Source organism: Daphnia pulex, chromosome 8 (assembly GCF_021134715.1).
Source record: "Daphnia pulex isolate KAP4 chromosome 8, ASM2113471v1".
NCBI lineage: Eukaryota > Metazoa > Arthropoda > Branchiopoda > Diplostraca > Daphniidae > Daphnia > Daphnia pulex.
Window position 1 is genome coordinate 14,135,822 of NC_060024.1, and position 21,015 is coordinate 14,156,836.

Genomic DNA, 21,015 nt, shown 5'->3' on the forward strand with positions numbered 1-21,015 from the left:
GGGAGAGAATTTTAAGGATTAATAATTACGGTAAAAATTTTCTGTTAACGTTTTCATGCCATAGTATTCCATTTGTCGTAATTATTAAATTATTTAGAAAATGAAAAAAGAAATAAACGGCAGCCACAATTTCAACTTGGTAAAATAAAAACAAAGCAGACGTCTTAATAATCAAAATAAGCTTAAACGTGCCGGGTTGGCGGGCTCTACGCTATTTCTCCAAGTGCGAGTCAACTGGATTTGGTAGGAAGATATTTTCAGATTTAAAACTTCTTTTAAAGTATTGGCTTGAATTCATTCCCTATTTGCAGCCAAAGAAATTGCTCGATATGTAAGAACGGGAAACCCAGGAGCTGAAGGATCAAGCCCACTATTTCCCCTCTACTGCTATGCTGACTCATGGCGCCATTATTGCTCATCACAAACAAGTGACTCGTACTCTTGGTAAGCTTAATTACCTTTCAATTTGAAGTTATGGTTAATATGTTACATTCTCTTGTTATAATTCCTCGGCTAATGTCAGGTTGACTTTTCAGCATATAGAGCGGCAGACAAGACACTAGAATCCAATATCAGCTGTGATGTGTAGGTTGAACTCTATTTTAACAAGCAATTATTCTTCTGTTTTAATCATTGCATGCAATTTTTTTCTAATCTAGACTAGACTTGTCTGATGCTGTGATTTAAGCAAGGAAAAACTTGCTGAGTGAGGGTTGTAGTTTGTACGTAATGAGTTTAGGCGCTTGGTAAATGAGGTTGATGCTCTTAGGATCTCGTCTTTTTGTTTCAATCAAACTAAAAAAAAGGTACTGTACTGTTATACGAATTCAGTTTATCCAGTACAATTAAATTCCCTGGCATCTCCAGCTGGTGAAATTGTTCACTTAAATGGAAGTTCCATCTGGGTTTCATGATATGAATATAATAAGATCTGGAATATATGTTTTAACAAGCGACATGACAATGTAAGAACAGGAAACCTCTTTGACTATTCAAGATTTGCCACCGGAATTTGATTTTTATCCTAAGTTGTCCTATGTGCATTATATTTCTAAATCCATTTGTCAAATTCATCCCCAACGGCGGATTAACGCTTGTACAGTTCCGTGACATGAAATCCCAAATGAGCCTCTCTAAATTCGTTTGGTCGAAGGTGGAGGTGCAACGCTACTTTTAGCTCTATTTTCATTTTATTTCAGTTTACCTTTGTGGAAGTTTAGGATTCATTTCTTTAGAAATTCGGTCTGGGCCAATAGAAATAATTGTTGTGCGGCTGCTCGTTGAATCTTGTGCGACCGTTAACTACACGTTTACCGCAAATGTGTGCACAGCTCTTTCAAACGTGTGTTGGTAACAAAGGAAGTATTTATACCTTGATTATGTGATGAGTTATTTGTAGTTTTTATTTTCAGGTCCGCTGTGGAACTGTGCCAGTTGACTGATGGGCGATAAAGGTGCAGTGAAACGTATGCGTGAAAGGGATGATCAAGTCTACCGTCGTCTGAAATTGACTTGTGATAAGAGGCTTTTTTTTATCGTGCTGAAATACTGCAGCCCATTGCATTTGTTACATACCCAGACCAAACATCCGAGAACAACACAAAGCATCAAATATTCGCTGAGTAATTTTCTGAGTTATAGTTGATTTATCTTTCATTTCCGCATCGTTCCGTTATATTCCAGCCTGCGGATCGGTCGAAAGATGCCTGCAAAATCCGCTCAATCAAAATCTACCGTCTCTTTAAGGAGATATCCTTCAGGTAAGGTCAAATTATTTCCTTTTCAGAAACATTTAAAGTACCGATTGATAATGCTAGTTGATTGGTGTGAACGTCCCTAGACCTAGACAATTGTCCCACCATTTCCCACACGGCCGTTCTCGCTGCAGCAGAAAGCGGCAAAAGCGATTTAGGCTTATGCCCTAAGCCAAAAGTAAAAACTATTTTGTATTTTCTCACGCCAACTTGTGATTTCCAAATGATTCCATAATTCTCTTGAGAAGAGTTTGACATTTTCTGTTCTTGGCTAAATAGTCTTTTCTTTAAGATTCTCTACTAAAAGAGGCGTGTGAATAATGTTGCGATTTTAAAGAAATCGTGGCAGCCAAAAATTTCACTCGAAAGTGTGGCAAAATAATTACACATCATTCTAGTGGGCTCCTATTGATCGGTGTGCATTTGAAAGTGTTTATACACTTTTAACTAAATCGGATTTTGTATACTTGATAGATATTGGGAGTTTATTAGTGAAATTTTCGGCGTGGGCATTCCGAAACTTTCTCCTAAAAGTTCCAGAATCGATCGTCTAGTCGAATGTTGCGTTGGCCAGTTAAACCGGAAATCTAGGCCATCATCTTCCGATCTGCTGTGAGCGTGTGATGTGGCGCACCGTTTAACGACTTTCGAGTTCGATCGTTAATTGGAATCGTCCTAGTTGTTCAACAACATTTTTCGATATGAGATGCGTAGCATATCATCTGCGGCTTATTCTTCGCGCTTCTACTTTCTCTTCTTTTTATTGGTTTTTATATTCCAGTTGGAATAATTACGTGTCTGTACTCTCTCGTCTTATGTGCATGGCAACGCCTTTGAGCGTCACACACGAGCAAATGGGAAGTACCCCGAGGAAAGAAGACCACCACGTTATATAATTCCCAGTGGATTTTTTTTCGTCCATTCAGTCGCTGAGGAAACTGCAAAGGGACCAACAAAAAAACGCCAATCGCTCGCAATTCCATCTGGACGGCTGTTGTTTCTTTCCATCCTCCGCCTTTATACTGGAAAAATCTGTTACTGCCGCTTCACACCTGTTAGAGGATAGTCCACTTAACTCAGGGTAAGTTTGTATACTTAATGTTATTTCGCAGTCATTTGGAATTAATTTTTCTTTTTCGTCAGATAATCAAAATGCGTCAATCTGGTCTAGTCTTACTGTTGGTCGGTCTCTGCGTCTTTGTCTCATTCATTTCAGCAGGTATTTAATTACAATCGAGACCTTTTAGAAAATATTTACTTGGACGGTCGTTTTGATTCGTACAAGGTTACTGACTCACGTTTAAATTGTTATCTTTCAGGAGTGTTGGAAAAAATTCCGAAAAGGAAAAAGACGCCATCGAAATTGGGTGCCGGGACGTTGGAGTGGCCGACAAACAGCTCTGCGGCCGTCGTGCCCAATGCCGACGGTGGTCAATTGCGGATAGGTATAAATCAGACCTTTTTCTCACTTTGAATTTTAAAAGAAACGATTAACTATAACGTGTCAATTGTGACAGACATGTGCGAAGGCAACATCGTCGTCCCCTTGTCTTCCTCTCGCAACGTCAAAAGGAATTTCACGGTCAAATCGACTCTGTTCCCGTTTAAACGCTCGACTCCTCTCATCTGCTCTTGGAATGTCAAGGTATAATAATGGACAGGTGGATTCACTTTTTATTCAATTGTATTAACAAATCAAGTTCATTTAGGTGAGCAAGAATTGCCGCCGGGGATTGGTGACGATGACCATTAACGAGCGCAGTCGATTGGCAGGTGACGAAGGATGTCTCAACGGATTCTACAGCGTCTCTCCCTTCATGGATAACGTCAGGTATTATTGGTCTCATTATTTATTACGTTTTATTTATACTTAAATCCCTACTTCTTTGTTATTTTTTACAGAATTTGTGGTCGCATCAACTTTGTGCCGGCCTTCCAGTGGTACGTGGAAGACCAACAACCCGAAGTGACCATCAACTTGAGACACGTCGGACTCGACGACGGATATTCTGAGGGACTGGCATTCACCTTGTCAGGTGGGTCGATTTAATGCATTTATAATTGCATAGCTCATAACATCGATGTGTTGTCATTTGGAAAATTAGGTGAATGTCTGGCTGAAGGCTCGAACATGACGCAAAGTAAAGCCAACCGATCGTATACGAAATGGATGCAACAGCTGCTGGACCAATCTGCCAACTTTGGCGTACCCACACTGGTCGTACCCGACGACGACGAAGTTTACGCCACAACAGCCAGTCCATTCTGGGCATATGAAGCAGATGACACTGAACTGAACGTCGTCCAGTCCAACTTCACCAAACAGCCGACGAAAATTGCTGCGCTGGATTTCGATCTGGAAACCCCGTGGCACGTTCTCAAAAATCATTCGGCGCCATTGAGAACTATAGCGCCATCGCCCATCACGACGACCACCAGTACTACGAAACCCCCAAAGATTCCGTCCATCTCTCCCAACATCAGCAACGCCAATAGTGTCGAACCGCATCCCATCATCAACTTAAATTACACAATCCTCAACCAGACGGCCATCATCCCGTCGACCACCACCCCAAAACCTCCTCCTCCGGCCAAGCCCTTGATTTCCGGCAGCCATTTCAATCTTGAGACTCCATGGCACGTACTCAAAAACCAGTCGTTAATGGCGCCAGCCATTTCTCCATTAAAGAATAAGACCCAAAATGTTTCCTTGAACGTCACTGCTGCGGCTGCTGCTGCTGTCCAGACGGTAGAGACCATCTTGTGGACTTGAATGGTTTCCATCTAAACTCCTTACTATACTCCCCTGTTACAATTTATAGTTTGTTATTGAATTAATTGCAACTTTTTTTATTATTATTTTAGGATTGATTTCGTTATTGTTTGATGTTTTGCCTTAATTATTAATTATTAAGATGTTGTTAATTTATCTAATAATAGCAATAAATTTTATTTGGCCCAGTTGATCAATGACGACGCAACGACTCGTCTAATTAACGATTGAATAATGGCTTGAGCTTCATTAGAGAAGCTATCGACTCGTCGTAACGGATGAATGAGGACCTTTCCGAGCGGAATAAAACGGAACACGGAGAATGTTTGGCCCATTTGCTATCGAGGGGAAGATGTTGAATAGGAGAGAAGACCCCCCTACGGTGTCAACATAACAGCAATATGGAAGAAAAACCCCAAGGAGTTTATCTATATATAGTCGTCGTCGCCGTATACACGTACGGTTCTGCTGTTGGTTTGGGAAAATGATGTCCAGGAAAAAAGGCCACTACCTGTTGTTTTCCTCGTCCAGTCTCCAGTCACCCTCCTAACCATTTGAATCGCTAAACACACAGCACCAGATCGTCTCTATTCTCCTAATTGGAATTACAGGAAATTTGGAATTTTTACCTCGTGTTGTTCAATCAATTTGGGCTTTGATTTCAGACGGCAGCAAGATGCGTTCAAATTGCCATTTTGTCTCACTGGTAGCTCTCTGCTTCATCGTTTCCTTCACTTCGGCAGGTAATTCACTCAAATTCTTCAATGAATTCCGCATTAATACTTGAATAATATTCGCTGCATTCTTACAGGACTTATCAAGCGGATCCAGCAGATCCCGAATCCTTTGTCTTCATTCCTGCTCGGATGGAAGGAATCCAACGCCACGGAAACAGACGAGACTGCGGATAATTTTAGTCCGCCGCCATTGCCGACCGTTTACCCCAACGTGACGAGCTATTCGCATTACAAATCAGAAGGACTGACGGTCAGCACCACAGTTGTCGTGCCCACGGCAGACGGCGGCCAACGAAATGTAGGTAAACACAATCAACACCAAAAAGGAAATCATGATTAAGGGATATTCAATTAAAACTAAATGAATTGATTTGCAGATTTGTGCGAAGGAAATATTCTCGTTCCGCTGTCCAACGATCGCAACACTTTGATCGAGGAAACGTTCAAATCGACACGATTCCCGTACGAGCGCTCGACTCCGCTCATCTGTTCATGGAATGTCAGGGTAATTAAATAAGACATTTCGCCACTAGTTAACAGCTTCATGAATTAATAATTCATTTCCCGTGTGTTTATTTTGATTATCAGGTGAGTGACAATTGCAGACGGGGACTTGTCACGATGACAATCAACAAGCGCAGTCGATTGGCCGAAATGGAGGGATGCGCCAAAGGATATTATCGAGTCTCACCTTTTATGAAAGATGCAAAGTAAACCAATAAGACACTATCCTTTTTTAAATAATAACCGAAAATGAAATATTAATTTGACTATGTAGGATCTGCGGACGTATTGAGACGATCCCCACCTTCCAGTGGTACGTGGAAGATCAGCAGCCGGAAAATGTGACGATCGTTTTGAAACATTTCGGACTCAACGACGGATACTGGGAGGGATTATCTTTCACCCTGTCTGGTGAGTCATCTAATTAAAATTTAAACTTGACGGCTGGATAATTTCCATTGTTGAAATGAATTTAGGCGAATGTCTTCCAAACAAATCGGATTTGTCCGTCAGCAAGGCCGTCAAATCCTACAGCAATTGGCTGCATCAGCTCGAACGAGAGTCGGAAGCCTTGGATCTTGTAGTGGTCACGCCCTAATTGATTTATTTATAATAACCCACCGGTCGGGAGTCGTGCGATAAAAGGGGAATCTCGTCTAATATAGGTTTTATTAAGATAAAAGGTGTTTTATTCACTCTTAGAGTTGTCGCCATGGTTTTTTGATTATTTATTATCTCCACCCAAATTGAATTATATAGGAAAGTGATGCAATTTCCTATTCACGTATCCCCCCAGGCATAATTTAAAATTGTATACTCTTTAACCACGAATAATCCTGTATTTTTTCGTATCGAATAAACGAGAGAAAAAGTGAACCTTTTTACCTTTATATAACAATATCGTGACGGTCAAACAGAGTCCGTTTATTTCCGGTGATAAAACGACATACGCAGCATTCCCGGCTATTAATAATGAACGGCCGGTTGAAAATACAGATAAAACTGGAATTTAGTCGTGTAAAGTTCAAAACGTTCCCAAAAGTTAAATTTTTTATTGGATATAAAATACCGTGGTGCTGATGGCGTCGATATAAATGTGGCCCATGTAAATTGGGCAAATGGATTCGGGTTTCTGATGAAACAATTGTGTATTCACGCGTGTTTATCTGAGCCATTAGTTGGCTTCAGTATTGCGCGCGGATGAAGGGACCGGCCAATTTTGCGGCCGTTTTTTACCCGCGTGTGACGTCCTATTTAGGAATGGCTCCCGACTATTAGTATGGCTATGATTTGTGCTGTAATGGAAACGTGAGAACGACCCGCACAGATTATACTTATCAAATGATTTGCCTGCTGGGTTGCTGGTGTGACTTGTTGTTTCCAGCTGGGCTGCAAAATGGCCAACAACAAAAAAGGGGCCGTTACTCGATCCCGACACTCCAGTCTTCGTTCAGCCTCTGCAGCATTGGTCGGCCACTTTTTGCAGTTCCACTCGTTCAACCAAGAGAATTCGGCATCTCGTCCATCTGACTGTACAAATTTGTAATTGAATTAAAGAGAATGGGCCACCACCAACTGTTTGCCGTTTTGATTTTGGCGCTCTGCCTTGTCGTTTCCTTCACATCGGCAGGTGAGTTCTACTGGTTTTAATATCCTATTCCCTTGAGTGATTTATTATTTTTGTCGTTCAATTAGAGCCGGGGATTAAGCAGAAATTCCCTCGAATCCCGAACTTGTTGACGTTCTTCTTCCAGGGATTGAGGGAGGCCAACAAAACGGAGCCAACCACCAGCAGCAACAGTCAACCGCCAGCGTTACCGACTCCGTTCCTGGTGGGATTGCAGGAAGGAGCGGCTGCCGGCAGTGAAATCGAGAGCACTACCTTGCCGCCGATCCTGCCCAACGCGTTGAATTCCTATTACAACATCGAAGGTGAAACGCACAGCTCGGCCATCACGCTGCCCTATTCAGGTGTGGACGGACAACGCCGTGTGGGTAATATGCAAATTATAACAAATCTCTAGAAATGTATAGTGGAATAATATAACTGCTTTTCTTTGTTGCTGGAATAGATTTGTGCGAAGCCAATATTGTCGTTCCACTGTCCAACGATCGCAACACGTTGATTGAGCAGACGTACAAGTCGACCAAATTCCCGTACGAACGCACCAATCCCCTCGTCTGCACCTGGAATGTCAAGGTATACTATCCATTGACTTGTTTATTTTTTAATTACGAATATTAACGGTTATGTGGGGGCTGTTTTTATATAGGTGAGTGACAATTGTCGCCGGGGTGTCGTGACGATGAGGATCAACAAACGCAGTCGACTAGCCGATGTGGACGGATGCAGTAAAGGATATTATCGAGTCTCTCCTTTTATGAAAGAAGCCAAGTATATACCAATATTCTCTTAATAATAATCCAAAATTAAATGTCAATTTGACTATGTAGGATCTGCGGAAGGATCGAAACTGTCCCGCCCTTCCAGTGGTTTGTCGAAGACCAGCAGCCGGATGACGTCAGTATCGTTTTGAAACACGCCGGACTCAACGACGGATACTGGGAGGGATTATCCTTTACTCTATCGGGTGAGTTGAATTGAATATAAAGCCAATTAAAATTTAAATCAATTAAAAATGCGATCCTGATGCAGGTGAATGTCTGCCAAACGATTCCAACATGACGAGCAGCCAGGCCTTGAAATCTTACAGCACCTGGATGGCAAATCTTTCCAAGGAGTCGGAAACGGTGGATCTCACCGTTGTCTGAAGATGAACCCAAAAAGTTCTTAGTCTCGCCATTCTTTCACGACTTTCATTCACATCAAATGTCTTCAAAATAATTAACCTAACCATTCGCTTAATATAAGCTATTTATTTATTTATGTCTGTTGCTTGATTGATTATTTATTGTATTTGGACGATTTTATTTTTTAAAAATAAACGAATAAATGAAATCAAATTTTTCCATGTTTTGTGCGTGCTAATTAACGATTTGGCAACCTCTAATCATCATTAGGGAGGAAGGGGGCGGTTCCGGCCTCTCAGTCGGTTCGTCGGTCTAGAGCCATGCGGTTTAAATTGTGGTCTGTGGTGCGTGATTCTGTACATTTCTCCTGGCGTGAATGTTTGTTTTAACATCTGAGAAAAAAGATTTTGCGGCCGGAAAGGATGACACGAAACTCTTTTGTCGCTGTCCTATTTACTATTTGGGGTAACGTGAAATTTCCTTTTGTTTTAGCCGTACTATTTGGGTATATAAACAATGTGTTGAGTCGATCAGCTGATGGGAACTGATTTCGGTTTACGGACATTTCCCATAATATTATTATCTGTTTCCTTTTATTAGAGGAAAGAAAACATGTGCCTATCGTACGGATGTTGTTTACAATTCGGTGTAATGCCCTTTTCCTTTTTTTGTCTCGTTAACTGCACAGAGTCTTCCATGTTGTACACCTTTCACCGCCATTTTAGCCAGCTTTTAGTGGAACATCTTTAACGGAGAAACTGCAGCTAGACACTTTCGAGAAAAGAGAAAATGAGGCGCGAATAAATGAAAGGACTCGATGGCGTCCTCGTTCAGTCTCACTCCAGCCTCATTTCATTCAGCAGCAGCGCAGACATTCACTTCAGCATCAGCAGTCGTGATCCTGTGTGAGTCGATTTGTATCATTTGCTTTATCATTTTGTTGCATTCATTGACACCTTTTGTCTCGTCTTTATTTGAGCAGAATTATGCGTGGAATATTTCTCGTCTTGTTGCTGGTTTTACTCGGCGTCACTTTCACGTCGACAGGTTATTGGAACAGCATTTCATTGGTATTTTTATTAGTCTGATATTTATTTCTTGTTTTTTTAATCAGGAATCGTTGATCGCATCTCGAATCCCATCAAATCCTATTTCAATGGCTTCAAGACAAAAGATTCCAAGGACAATTATTCAATCGAAGACCCCAGCATCTTCACGTTGGACGACTTGGACATTCCAGAGTCCTACGCCATTAAGCCACCGGTCACGATCAACAAAAACAAGCCCGACAAGGAAGCAGCAGCTACTGCCCAGAAGAAACGGCCCGTTAAAAAACGTAAACCTTCAGCAGCTGCAACAAGACCCAGACCATCAACAGCCACAAGACCACGCCCATCAGTTTCCACACGGCCAAGACCTTCGTCTGTTTCCAAAACGAGACGCAGGACGACAACTACGAAACGTCCCAGGGTCAACTCGGTGACGGGTGTCATTCTTCCCGAATCTGGAGAGTTGCCAGTCACCGGAGCTCACGCCGTCGTGGCCACCCACATGGGCGAGATTTCCGTCTTCACTTCAGATGGACGTTTGTGGCTCAACGGGCCGGGTATACCCAAACCGGTGCCGCTCGGCTCCGCACTGGACAGCGACTCTATTGCGGCGGGCAACAAAGGTTGGAAACAAAGGAAATCTACAATTGAAATTTTTAATTGAATCAAATCAAAATTTAATTAAATTTTCAATTTTATCCATTTCCGGCAACAAAGATTCCTACCACATTTGGGTCAACACGACCAGCTGGACCAAACTCGTGTCCCTAGAAGAAATCAGACGGGGTCGCAGTCCCGTCCTCATCAAAAACGACCCACGCAATCGTGTCAAGGCCATGATCGATCGCAAACCGCTGGATCGACCCCTCAGACTTCCCCTACCTCCTCGCGTCAAAGGAACTTATCAATACGGTACTCATTCATAATTCTATTTTTAAAAGAAGAATGAATCGATTTGATTAGAAATTCCGATTGACAGATACGTGCGGAAAAAACATTATTCTCCCCTTGACGGCCGATCGGACAATCCTGATGGAACAAGCCATCAAGCCCAGCTACGAGTCAACCAAATTCCCGGAAGAACGCGACTATCCTATGGTCTGCACTTGGAACGTCAAGGTATTTTCGTCATTTGGGTTACGTGAATGCTCTCGGTTGTGTCGTAACGATTTTTTCGCAAGGTGAATAAGGCCTGCCGACGTGCACGTATCACGATGAAATTGGACGAACGCAGTCGACTGCCGGACGAAGACGAGTGCGCCAAAGGATACCTCCGCATTTCCCCATTCATGAACGAAACCAAGTAAATTTGACCTTCACTTTCTTATTGTTAATGAATCAGAAAATAATTTGTTTATACGTTCACAGAATTTGCGGCCGGATCGACAGCATTCCGGCGTTCCACTGGTACGTCGAAGATCAGCAGCCCAACGATGTGTCGATTATGATGAAGAATATCGGGATCAACGACGGTTTCTCCGAGGGACTGGCGTTTACTCTTCAAGGTGAGAATTGTGACGAATAAAATGACATCTGGCAATAATGGAATTAAACAATTTTTTAGGTGAATGTCTGCCGATCGAACGGGGAACGTTCGACGTCGGCCAGGAAAACCGCGAGGCTTACACCAACTGGATGGACCGTCTGTTGACGGAAGCTTCGACCAAGGGACACGGCGCCACCATTTCCATCCCAGCAAGTACGCACCAGACACCATTTGACCCTCCCATTTTGCCACCCATTCACCTGGACGACCCCAATCAAAAATATTCCTCTTGGTTGACGCCGGCCGTCCCAGCCAAAGACAACATTGACGACGCCCTAACTGATATCACGACTCTGTTGGATGCATCCACTAATTCGACGAATACACGTTAACTTATTTCATTATAATTTACGCCAAAAACGCCTGTACAAATTGACTGGGAAATTGCGTAGTCAGTTTTTGACTGCGCTGGGAACGATTCCAAATATTTTAGCACACATTTACAATGCTTGTAAATTTGTAATGGCACTGCCTAGGAATAGAAAACCGTTAAGGTTTTACATTGTGAAATATTTGGCTCCCATTTTTAGTTTTCTACAACCAACGTGGTTTTTATTGGTGGTATCACATTTGTAAGTTGCATTAATTCTTGATCCGTAAAAATCTGTTTTATTTCGTTTAACAGCAGAGGAGCCAAAGAGGATGAGCTGATTATTGTCTATAAGCAAACTGTTTGAAAGCAGGCTAATTTGAGAGAAAAAACAAAAACATCTGAAAAAGTTGAAAGAGTTCTCAAGCTTCTTTTCCCTGTGCTTAAAACCAATGTGGGACGCAGTTTCAAATCGGATATCGCGTGCGTGTATAATGTCCTATTTATACGCGAGTAGCTCTTTGCTAGAGGTCACAATGCACGTAAATATCAAAAACTGAGAAACCCATTTGAGCGCGGTAGTTTTCGTGAGCGTGAGAAGTATACGCGTTCAAATAGGAGGCTATATACGCGGGAATATCCTAGTTTTACATATATCAGTGCCCATTGCCTGCGGATAAAATGCAAAAGTCAAAAAGCCATTGCAAGATCCTATCGTCTTCCAGTCTCGGTTCGGTCTTTGAAGCATTGGAATCGACTGCTGGGCATCATTCAAATTGTTTCCTTTGATTGAATCGCTACAAATACTTTAAGGCAAGTATACAAATATTTTTAAATATTCCGCCTTTTCATTGACAATTTCAATTTTCTGATCTCTTGCAGACGACAGAAATGCGCCAACCGTTTCTCGTCTTGTTGCTCGGCCTCTGCCTTGTCGTCTCACTCACCTCTTCGGCTGGTAATTCCAATTGTCTTTCTTATTCCATTTCAAACTTTATTCATTTCTCTAAAAAAAGGACTGAGGGTGCGAATCCAGCGACTCCCCAATCCCATTTCGTCGTTTTGGCGGGGCTTGAAAGCTGGCAGCAGCAAAATCGAAAAAGCCACCAACCGAATTATTTTTGGCAGTTTGGGTCATTTCAACACTAGTACGCCAGAGCCACCGCACGTTCCGACGCTAGTCAAAACAGACGATAAGCTGCTGAATAATGTTACAACAGCTGTCGAATCGAAAGAAGAGGACAGTCCCGAGACGAGGCAACTGGTCATCACCAGCGGTTCTCACAGTTCGCAAACCACAAACGGCCACGGGAGCAATTACTATTCCAGCAATACCCACTCGCAGATTTTAAACGGTGAAGTCGTCGAATCGTCGTACGAAAGTTCCCTCGACGATGTCTACAATGCGCAGTACAACAACAAGAAAACCAGTAAGTTACTCTTATTTGATAGAATATGAAGGCAAAGATTAACTTTTGTTTTAATTAAATTAACCGGCAGACACGTACAAAGGAACGATCCTCGTCCCCATCTCAATCAATCCCGATTTCAATAAAAAGTTCACGGTCAAATCGCCCAGTTTCCCGTACGAACGCAAAACGCCCCTCGTCAGCATCTGGAATGTCAAGGTAATTCGACTTTCATTCAAAATTTAATTTCATTATTTCATTTTCGTTTAACCGACTAACAGGTGAGTAAAAACTGCCGCCGGGGACTCATCACTATGAAAATCAACGAACTCAGTCGACTCTCGGACGAAGAGGATTGCGGCGATGGATTTTATCGGGTTTCTCCGTTCATGAAACAAGCCAAGTAGATAGAATATGAGTTAATTGGGTTATGACAACAGTATCAATCTGCTCTTTGCGGAACAGAATTTGCGGACGTGTCGACACCGTTCCGCCCTTCAAGTGGTACGTCGACGAAAGAGAACCGGAAGATGTCGTCATCACTTTGAAACACGACGGACTCAACGACGGATACTCTGAAGGATTGGGTTTCACCCTTCAAGGTGAATTTTAGACATTACCAATGTCCATGTTTTTCTTTATTATTTTAAATCTTTTTAAAATCCTACAGGCGAATGTCTTCCAAACGATTCCGACATGACGAAAAGCAAAGCCTTGAAATCCTACAGCACCTGGATGCAGAAACTCTACAAAGATTACGCAACCAACGGTTATCCCACCGTGGTCATCCCAGGTTTGGATTTGGCCAGCGTTACCGTAGCGGAAACTAATAATCCGCCAGACGACAATTCTGATTCTTTATTCGTCTTGAATCCTTCGCTTGATTCCGGTTCCGAGCCTCCCATCCAGCCAATCTCTCCCGATCAGATTTGGACGCCCAGTTCTTTTCTGACTCCAGTTGTGCCAGTTGTGGCAGCCAGCAAACCATCACAGACAAATCGTCCGGTGTCAACCACTCCCGCCGATCAGTCGTCCTGGTCGCAAAGTTATCCACATGAAATAACAACACAGCAGCAAACGACTCCACAAAGACCCAACATTCCGATTGCTGTCGACGAAGATCTCGACGATGCTATTTCGTACATTACGACACTATTGGATAAGCCATTAAAGGCACGCAAGCCATTAACGAAACAATAAACCGTGTTCCCATGTTCCTCCCATTTTACTAGAATTTTTTTTTTCGGTATGTAGATTTGTATTACAGAGGAATATTCGATTTATTAAGTTAAAAGCATGAATGTCTTGAACACATATTTTAATTTTGTTTAAACGAAATTGCGAAATACATTAGAACGTAATCGTTGTAGAAAATTTTTTAATTAAACGGTTTTAAACCGGAATCGCAGGAAATTGGGTTCAGATAGGTTGCCAAAACCGATTTCCCTTCCCATTCCCCATTGTAATGGCCGACTTATTCGTTCTTTGACTTGCAAGTTTCAAATCAATCGGACTCGAGCATGGACTGGAGCAAAAGTCTTCTTTTTTTAACACGATTACGGTAACATGCATTGAAGAATTATTATCGCATTTCTTTTCAGTCTCGTCTTTTTTAAAAGAATGTAAAAGTATAGGGCAAAATATTCTTTGAGATGTAAGAAATTAAGAAGTTCACTGCATGTCAAAATCCAGGAATTCACCCTACTTTCACCATGTGTACTTTTTCCGAACGAATCGAAGGAAATCTTGGTTAGTTCAGCTTAAAATTATCATTTATTAAATTTTTTTCTGTGATGTATTAGAATATGTAGTGTTCTATTGAAATCACAAAATTTTCTATTGACATGCCGACATCATGCTGACATCCCTATGCACTGTCAAATTAACATTTACTATATAAGGTATTTTATAGGTATATGGGCTACTGTGATACATTTAAATTCCATTATGCCCTTGGTTTTTAAATTACTGAATTACTTTCACTAGTCTCTGTTTTCACAGTAGGACGGTTGACAAAATTGGGTATGTGTGGTCAGTAGTTTATTAACTGTTCAAGATTTGTTCACCTTGTTAGACCCTGTTTATGCAATGTCTCTGTATAAACATGTGACAGTAGAACAGCAGCATGTAGCACTTATCAGCCTTCATATTTGATTTTGCTGCAGAAGGTGGGATTCGTCCAAGATCCAATCATAGTCTACTGTTCACACCACTGAAATGTAGTAGTAGCTAGGCTATTCAGAAACAAAGTTTTATCTGCCTATAAAAAACAAAATAATGTATGTGAGTTAATATACTATATTTTTTTAAGGACTTTAAAGTGTAGACTCAATGAAGAAGTTGTTGCATGTGATAACCTGAACCCCCTTATCTTGATTTTAAAAATTTAACAAGTTTCCTTCTGTTTAGATTAAAGCTGTGATATCCTTGGTGAGAAAATTGGTACCTGCGTTATTACTATTAGAAGTCACTATCAATCTCCTCAGCAGCCGACTATCGTCTCAGGTATTTTACATTTCCCATCCCCCCTGCGGCTCAGTCATTGGACTCATTGCGTCAATCTCTAGAAATCTCGAGCGCTAACAAAAACATGATTTGAGTGAAAATATCTGAGTTTCATGAAATTGTATTTGTTCAATAATCAACTACAAACAACTACTGTTTTTTAAAGCCCGTCTGGTGTTATCTTCTACTGCCACCGCCGTCAAAGTCCATTGCTCTGTAGATCCACTGGTAAAACATTTCCCAGGAGCGACGAATGCGCTTGTCCGTCTCTCTCTTACAACTCTTGTCTACTCTTGGGGACGTTGCGTTGTCGCTTAAGTCGTGAACCAAATAGATTTTGTAAGCATTTGAAAGAATACCGACATTAATCTGGCCATTCTGACATATTATTTCGTGTTTCTTTGTTAAGTGATTGTGTAGCGGGTGGCCATCTTGGGTCTTGATGACTCTGTAATGCTTTGTTCCCCGTTTCGCCACAAGTTGGACAGTCTGCCCCACGTAGTTAAATACGTTTTGGTTGTCGCCTCGACATATTTGGCATTGGATGCAGTAGATGAGACCTTTGATGTTCTTGAATGATTCTGAAGTCTCGTTGGAATCGTTTGAATTGTTGGAATCGTTTGAATTGTTGATAGGCGTCAGCATGGTACTAAAGAACTCTTGAATGCGTCCATCGAAAAACAGTTCGGGCGGGTTTTGTACTTGTGCGATGCGAAAGGGAATCAATGTGATACCCCTCGCCTCCGGCGCCTCACTTCGTTGAAACACGGCGCCGTGTGTGTGAATCAATTTCGTTAGTAAATCGAGCAATTTTTTGAAATATTTCGGTTTTTTCGACAGCAGCTTGTCACCATTGTTTCGAATTTCATTTAGAAGATTACTTAACGATTGAATCAAATCGCACAGCTCTTTGATATCTTCGTCTGTCTGCGGTATGCATTCACTGCAATCTTTGCCTTTTTCTTCTTTTTCCTTTTTCGGGTCCTTTTGGCTTTTGTTTGACATCGCCTCTTCTTCTTCTGTCCAAGTTGTTTCCATGTCTCCGTTCTCGGTGCTCCCCGATGCATCACATGTAAAATGTTTGAATCTTTTGTTTGATCGAGCGTCACCTGTTGGAAACGGTTTGAAAGCATTAGGAACGACCTCTCCAGTTTCCTGTGTGCCAAAAATTGATTTTGCCACGACTACTCCGACAGCGATTGTCAAACAGATGCTTGCACCGGTAACAGCGCCAGCAGGGCCCCCCACTTCAGCTCCAGCTTTGCCCCCTTTTAAAGAAGAATTAATAATCAATGAAAGCGTGGAAATTGTTAGTAGGTTTTTGTGTCGCCCAATCTTCTCAGTGCCCCAATCAAGGCATCTCCCCAAAAAACCTAGCAAAACGTTAAGAATTAATTCGTGTTTTACATTCATCCGCTGGCAAGTGTAAGTCGATATTAATGTTATGTCAAAAGCTTAAGTCAAAGGTTATTTGTATAAATAGACGACGGACAACGGTTTTTTACCCATAATGGCGGCGTTTTTATTATCGGTTTGATACTGAAAACACAAACTTGTAGATGAGATGAGCTAGCAAAGGTAGATTGAACGATACTGGCACCGACTCACCGAGTCAGAATACACTCCCGTGCCTTTTTTTTTATAGATATGTAATTTTGATAAAAGGGCAACGTTCAAACAAAGACCAAACAATCCAAACATGGGTGGAGATGAGTGGACAGAAGATAAAAGCATTAAATAATTGTTATTGCTCACCGTTTATTATCCTTCGTGATCGTTTAATTCAAGATTTTTTATTACCAAATTGAACTGAATTTAATATGCTCTTCGAAAAAAAAAGACATTACTCAATACCCTGTCCATCTCACATGTTTTTCTTTTTGTTATTTTTTTAGACTTTGGCCAACTCTTGGCCAGCTGATTCAGTTGACGGTTGAACTTTCAAGGCGAATTAAGATAAAACGGATAAAACGTCGCCCTTGCAACATGTAGCTTGTGCGTAGTTGCACTACAAATCTTCAAGTCAATCCGCGCCTGACATCGACTTGCAGATAAAAAGAGGTAATGAATTTCCGCAGAGCAATAAATAGTTGAGCTCCAGATATTTATTGAATTTTACTGGGCATTATTTAAAATCGCATTAGAAATGCCCATAGAAACCTATTATGTATTATTATTTGTAGGCTAATAAAAAGTATATAAATAGAAGGTTTCACTAACGACATGAATTGGAAACAATTCACAACTCTTTCACTTGGTATAGCAGTTAAACGACTCTCATAACATCGTAAAACCCTACTTATCTAGGTCATCTCTAGGCGATTGAGGCCCTCTGTATGGCGTCCGCGTCTGTTGAGCTGATTCCGTATATACCAACGTGTATACAGTAGTTCTAGGCTGATAAAGGAAACGTTTTTGAGCAGAGCAGTTGTGATAGCCGGTACATTAGAGATAACACTTAATGCGTATTTAATCCTCAGACATTGACATTTGTATTTGCTTTTTAGAAAAAGGCAGCGTCATGTTTGAAATTGAATGATGTAACACCTTGGTGGCTTGGTGCGTGTCCTTTCTTTTTTGCGGATGAGTGGACACCTCGCCGTCCGGAAAAATGGATACGAGAATCGATGATGTCCTATTTGCTATCGGGGTGCTTTCTTTTATAGGTCTATACAGTCGACAGAAGAGATAGGGAAGGGAAAACTTGTGAAAAAGACAAACAAACCAAACAAACACAAAAAAAACTGAATTGAGAAAGCTTTGTTATGTAGTTTGGTATTGGGAGGCTCCTTGGATGTTGGAGAAAATTCTAGGGAAAAAGGCGACGGTTTCATCAAGTATTTATCCAGTGTCCTTCCAACCTCCGAAGAATTTGAATCGCTAATAATAGTCAGACCTCAGTTTGGATTGAGATTTGCGTGGTGAGTTGCACAGACTGTAGATATTCTCTTGCTCGTTTTGTTGTTTGTGCTTTGTCTCCTTGACCATATTTTTTTTGGATTCATCATTTTTTCTCATTTTTGTTGCAGGCCGAAATGCGTCAATTGTTTCTTTGGGTTTTGTTCTGCTTTGCCGTCCCCTTGACATCGGCAGGTAGAAATCATTTCAGTAGGCTTCATTTTAACATTCTGATTGGTTTCGTGTGTTTGAAATTAGGAGTCTTCAAAGTCCATTCGCGCATCTCGAACCCGATCGCGTCGTTGTTCGCCAATGTCAAGAACAGCGCCAACAAAACGATCAACAAAAATATGGGAAACGTGGTCGATTACGTGGGTTACTTTAGTGCCACCGACGACTACAAACCTTATTACAACCCGGAAGTCGTGCAGTCGTTTGCTCACACTCTATCTACCCCGGGTTACGTTGGGAGCTCATCCATTCCCATTGCTCCGCCAAAAAAGGGAACTTATCAGTACGGTAATAATCGCCTTTTTCTTTAATCGATCCAGGCCAATCTTTCCGTTTCAGGACATTCTGATTTAAAAACTTGTGTTCAATATTTTAAAATGATTTGTATTTTGATGACAGATACGTGCGGGAGCACCATCGTTGTCCCGTTGACTTACAACCGAAAGGTCCTGGCAGAGCAAACGATCAAACCCACTTACAAGTCGACTGATTTTCCGGCCGGACGCACCTATCCCTTGGTCTGCAATTGGAATGTCCAGGTATTTCTATTAACAGTTTAATATGTTATCGTAAAAAATTCACTAACGAGTTATTGAGGGGAATTTGTATAGGCGACTAAGAACTGCAGTCGTGCCCGGTATTAATAAATTATTATTTAATAATTGTTATAATATAATTAATATAATATTTCCCTAATAGTATCACGTTGAGAGTGGATGGTCGCAGTCGATTGCCGGATGAAGAAGGATGCTCCAAAGGATACATTCGTGTTTCCCCCTTCATGAAGGAAGCCAAGTAATAATTACGTTTAAATAAAGTAGAATTTGTTTTTCTCGATAATTTTGATGTGTGGTCAAATAGGATTTGCGGTCGCATCAACTACATCCAGCCCTACTACTGGTACGTTGAAGATTCCAAGCCCGAAGTTGTCACCATCACGATGAAGAATATCGGACTGAACGACGGATTCGCCGAGGGATTTTCATTTACTCTCTCAGGTGAGACTTTAATTCGAATTAGGTGGTAACGAGTCTCAATTTCTAATTCGTATTTATTGTCGATAGGCGAATGTCTGCCGATTGAAATTGGCATTAAAAAGTTTGACATCGGCAAGGAAAACAGCGGGGCCAATGGTCGGTGGATGTATCGAATGTTATCCGACTCTGCTCTATCCGGCGTCCCTACGGTGGTCATTCCGGGCGTTGTTGCGGCCACAGGTAACAGTCCTTTGCCGGCCCAAACTGCAGCAAACGCTGAGTCTACCAAGCCACTGCCAGTTGACACGGGCAATAGCGATGCTGAGATGCTCATGCTCATTCAAAAGGATAAGGAACGCAACCAGACCACGTCGTCGTCGACATCAACCACCGTTGAAACAACAACCACCACTGCAACAACAACAACAACGCTACCTCCCAAAAAAACAACAACCACCACTGCTACAACTACAACCACAACCACCAAGCGCCCCATTCCTGATTTCGATCTGGAGACTCCTTGGGACGTCCTCAAGCCTCTCCAACCTCCCAACCAATCCTCATCAGGATCTCCTTCGACGAGTACAACACTCACCCCCAGACCTCTGCCCTTGCCGTTCGATAACAACCCCAAACCTCATCCCATTCTCAACATCAAGTTCCCTAATCGAATCCAATCGACGTCGTCGTCAGCGACAACTTTGCCAATGAGCGGCAACACGAAACCCCCGACTAAACCGCCGAAACCTTCCGTTTTTGACTTGGAGACTCCTTGGGACGAACTGAAAATCCATTCCTTGCCCTCAACTGAATCTCCTCCACCGTCTACCGTTACCGTTGCCCCGACAAGTTTATCTCCCATTTCAGCAACGACCAGTCACAGTAAACCATTAACGACTCAGGAAGTCGTCATCCTCAAGTACAACCACCACAACCAATCGGTGGCGTCTTACCAGCCCAATGTGCAACCTTCGACTCCCGACCTCGATCCTCCTACGAGCAGCACTCCCGCCTATCTGCCCGTCGTCAGTGATTATTACGAGACTCCCGCCATCCTCCCCAGCCCTGAAACCTACCTGTCGGAAACTGCTGTTGTTGACGGGGGAGATTTCAATTCTGTCACCATTGAAAACCCAGATTTAGCCAATTTCCCTGTCGACGAGGTTTTCGACGATGCTTTGTCTTACATCACGACGCTGTTGGACAATCCACTGCTACAAAAATCGTTGCCCAAGAAGCCCATCCGGAAACAAATCCATCCGCCGAATCGGCTAGTATTTAAAGACTTTAACGAATTCCCATCATTCTTTTAAATCCCGTTTAACATGAAAGGCAATTTTCCAATATTGAAACTAACTTAATTACCGTTATTTAGTTCATTAGTTATCATCTTGTTTGATTTATCTTGTTAAGTTTTCGCCAATTTATTTTGAAACGTTGAAGGAATGTCGCACTTTGCTGGCATGACGGAAGGGCCTTCCTATTTTGTAGTTTCAATGAAGACCAATAAATTGGAAAAGTTTAACCGTACCGAGAAATCATGCATAGCTTTGATGTGTATTTCTGTACCG

The 21,015-nt window shown here is 41.9% G+C and overlaps 7 protein-coding genes across 14 annotated transcripts; 6 read left to right on the forward strand and 1 right to left on the reverse strand.

The window, feature by feature from the left end:
* Positions 1 to 98: 98 nt before the first annotated feature.
* On the forward strand, positions 99 to 4,718 carry LOC124200422. 7 transcript variants are annotated; one of them, XM_046596655.1, is made up of 14 exons: positions 99 to 243; positions 312 to 444; positions 524 to 585; positions 660 to 1,350; positions 1,413 to 1,622; positions 1,684 to 1,760; positions 1,841 to 1,932; positions 2,681 to 2,835; positions 2,898 to 2,973; positions 3,074 to 3,199; positions 3,272 to 3,399; positions 3,464 to 3,585; positions 3,657 to 3,790; positions 3,860 to 4,718. In XM_046596655.1, the coding sequence occupies exons 9-14, from the start codon at positions 2,907 to 2,909 to the stop codon at positions 4,525 to 4,527; spliced, it is 1,245 nt and encodes a 414-aa protein (XP_046452611.1). In that variant the 5' UTR covers positions 99 to 243; positions 312 to 444; positions 524 to 585; positions 660 to 1,350; positions 1,413 to 1,622; positions 1,684 to 1,760; positions 1,841 to 1,932; positions 2,681 to 2,835; positions 2,898 to 2,906; the 3' UTR covers positions 4,528 to 4,718. The 7 variants fall into 7 exon arrangements, with proteins under 7 accessions (XP_046452611.1, XP_046452605.1, XP_046452606.1 ...); XM_046596649.1 differs by lacking the exon at positions 1,841 to 1,932 and having other exon boundaries at positions 660 to 806; positions 1,200 to 1,342; XM_046596650.1 differs by lacking the exon at positions 1,841 to 1,932 and having other exon boundaries at positions 2,247 to 2,835.
* Positions 4,719 to 4,808: 90 nt separating this feature from the next.
* LOC124200425 lies at positions 4,809 to 6,644 on the forward strand. Its single transcript, XM_046596659.1, has 6 exons — positions 4,809 to 5,270; positions 5,339 to 5,566; positions 5,642 to 5,769; positions 5,853 to 5,974; positions 6,043 to 6,179; positions 6,245 to 6,644. Exons 1-6 carry the CDS (start codon positions 5,204 to 5,206, stop codon positions 6,364 to 6,366), a joined length of 804 nt encoding a protein of 267 aa, XP_046452615.1. The 5' UTR covers positions 4,809 to 5,203; the 3' UTR covers positions 6,367 to 6,644.
* Positions 6,645 to 7,181: 537 nt separating this feature from the next.
* On the forward strand, positions 7,182 to 8,718 carry LOC124200424. The gene is made up of 6 exons (XM_046596658.1): positions 7,182 to 7,398; positions 7,464 to 7,763; positions 7,841 to 7,968; positions 8,042 to 8,163; positions 8,223 to 8,359; positions 8,425 to 8,718. The coding sequence occupies exons 1-6, from the start codon at positions 7,329 to 7,331 to the stop codon at positions 8,538 to 8,540; spliced, it is 873 nt and encodes a 290-aa protein (XP_046452614.1). The 5' UTR covers positions 7,182 to 7,328; the 3' UTR covers positions 8,541 to 8,718.
* Positions 8,719 to 8,792: 74 nt separating this feature from the next.
* On the forward strand, positions 8,793 to 11,461 carry LOC124200420. Of its 2 annotated transcripts, none has more exons than XM_046596645.1 (9): positions 8,793 to 8,984; positions 9,208 to 9,424; positions 9,502 to 9,566; positions 9,634 to 10,191; positions 10,286 to 10,480; positions 10,548 to 10,687; positions 10,750 to 10,871; positions 10,937 to 11,073; positions 11,133 to 11,461. In XM_046596645.1, exons 2-9 carry the CDS (start codon positions 9,324 to 9,326, stop codon positions 11,444 to 11,446), a joined length of 1,632 nt encoding a protein of 543 aa, XP_046452601.1. In that variant the 5' UTR covers positions 8,793 to 8,984; positions 9,208 to 9,323; the 3' UTR covers positions 11,447 to 11,461. The 2 variants fall into 2 exon arrangements, with proteins under 2 accessions (XP_046452601.1, XP_046452600.1); XM_046596644.1 differs by having other exon boundaries at positions 8,820 to 8,984; positions 9,499 to 9,566.
* Positions 11,462 to 11,702: 241 nt separating this feature from the next.
* On the forward strand, positions 11,703 to 14,202 carry LOC124200421. The gene is made up of 7 exons (XM_046596646.1): positions 11,703 to 12,237; positions 12,307 to 12,382; positions 12,441 to 12,854; positions 12,925 to 13,052; positions 13,115 to 13,236; positions 13,299 to 13,435; positions 13,504 to 14,202. Exons 2-7 carry the CDS (start codon positions 12,316 to 12,318, stop codon positions 14,031 to 14,033), a joined length of 1,398 nt encoding a protein of 465 aa, XP_046452602.1. The 5' UTR covers positions 11,703 to 12,237; positions 12,307 to 12,315; the 3' UTR covers positions 14,034 to 14,202.
* Positions 14,203 to 14,344: 142 nt separating this feature from the next.
* On the forward strand, positions 14,345 to 20,982 carry LOC124200419 (mucin-5AC-like). Its single transcript, XM_046596643.1, has 9 exons — positions 14,345 to 14,394; positions 15,243 to 15,338; positions 18,368 to 18,431; positions 18,495 to 18,755; positions 18,867 to 19,006; positions 19,079 to 19,104; positions 19,167 to 19,262; positions 19,329 to 19,465; positions 19,532 to 20,982. Exons 3-9 carry the CDS (start codon positions 18,374 to 18,376, stop codon positions 20,755 to 20,757), a joined length of 1,944 nt encoding a protein of 647 aa, XP_046452599.1. The 5' UTR covers positions 14,345 to 14,394; positions 15,243 to 15,338; positions 18,368 to 18,373; the 3' UTR covers positions 20,758 to 20,982.
* LOC124200423 lies at positions 15,442 to 16,932 on the reverse strand. The gene is made up of 2 exons (XM_046596657.1): positions 16,844 to 16,932; positions 15,442 to 16,711 (listed from the first exon to the last, which is right to left on the reverse strand). Exons 1-2 carry the CDS (start codon positions 16,845 to 16,847, stop codon positions 15,516 to 15,518), a joined length of 1,200 nt encoding a protein of 399 aa, XP_046452613.1. The 5' UTR covers positions 16,848 to 16,932; the 3' UTR covers positions 15,442 to 15,515.
* Positions 20,983 to 21,015: the final 33 nt, after the last annotated feature.

Bases quoted from the DNA above. Each gene is read 5' to 3' on its own strand.
- LOC124200422 (XM_046596648.1), top strand. From the start codon at position 2,907: ATGCGTCAATCTGGTCTAGTCTTACTGTTGGTCGGTCTCTGCGTCTTT. The intron at 2,974-3,073 runs GTATTTAATTAC...GTTATCTTTCAG, and splicing joins TGTCTCATTCATTTCAGCAG to GAGTGTTGGAAAAAATTCCG. The intron at 3,791-3,859 runs GTGGGTCGATTT...TTGGAAAATTAG, and splicing joins ACTGGCATTCACCTTGTCAG to GTGAATGTCTGGCTGAAGGC.
- LOC124200425 (XM_046596659.1), top strand. From the start codon at position 5,204: ATGCGTTCAAATTGCCATTTTGTCTCACTGGTAGCTCTCTGCTTCATC. The intron at 5,975-6,042 runs GTAAACCAATAA...TTGACTATGTAG, and splicing joins CCTTTTATGAAAGATGCAAA to GATCTGCGGACGTATTGAGA. The intron at 6,180-6,244 runs GTGAGTCATCTA...AAATGAATTTAG, and splicing joins ATTATCTTTCACCCTGTCTG to GCGAATGTCTTCCAAACAAA.
- LOC124200424 (XM_046596658.1), top strand. From the start codon at position 7,329: ATGGGCCACCACCAACTGTTTGCCGTTTTGATTTTGGCGCTCTGCCTT. The intron at 7,399-7,463 runs GTGAGTTCTACT...TCGTTCAATTAG, and splicing joins CGTTTCCTTCACATCGGCAG to AGCCGGGGATTAAGCAGAAA. The intron at 8,360-8,424 runs GTGAGTTGAATT...ATCCTGATGCAG, and splicing joins ATTATCCTTTACTCTATCGG to GTGAATGTCTGCCAAACGAT.
- LOC124200420 (XM_046596644.1), top strand. From the start codon at position 9,324: ATGAAAGGACTCGATGGCGTCCTCGTTCAGTCTCACTCCAGCCTCATT. The intron at 9,425-9,498 runs GTGAGTCGATTT...TCTTTATTTGAG, and splicing joins ATCAGCAGTCGTGATCCTGT to CAGAATTATGCGTGGAATAT. The intron at 9,567-9,633 runs GTTATTGGAACA...TTTTTTAATCAG, and splicing joins CGTCACTTTCACGTCGACAG to GAATCGTTGATCGCATCTCG.
- LOC124200421 (XM_046596646.1), top strand. From the start codon at position 12,316: ATGCGCCAACCGTTTCTCGTCTTGTTGCTCGGCCTCTGCCTTGTCGTC. The intron at 12,855-12,924 runs GTAAGTTACTCT...ATTAACCGGCAG, and splicing joins GTACAACAACAAGAAAACCA to ACACGTACAAAGGAACGATC. The intron at 13,237-13,298 runs GTAGATAGAATA...TTTGCGGAACAG, and splicing joins CCGTTCATGAAACAAGCCAA to AATTTGCGGACGTGTCGACA.
- LOC124200419 (XM_046596643.1), top strand. From the start codon at position 18,374: ATGCGTCAATTGTTTCTTTGGGTTTTGTTCTGCTTTGCCGTCCCCTTG. The intron at 18,756-18,866 runs GTAATAATCGCC...TTTTGATGACAG, and splicing joins AAAGGGAACTTATCAGTACG to ATACGTGCGGGAGCACCATC. The intron at 19,007-19,078 runs GTATTTCTATTA...GAATTTGTATAG, and splicing joins TCTGCAATTGGAATGTCCAG to GCGACTAAGAACTGCAGTCG.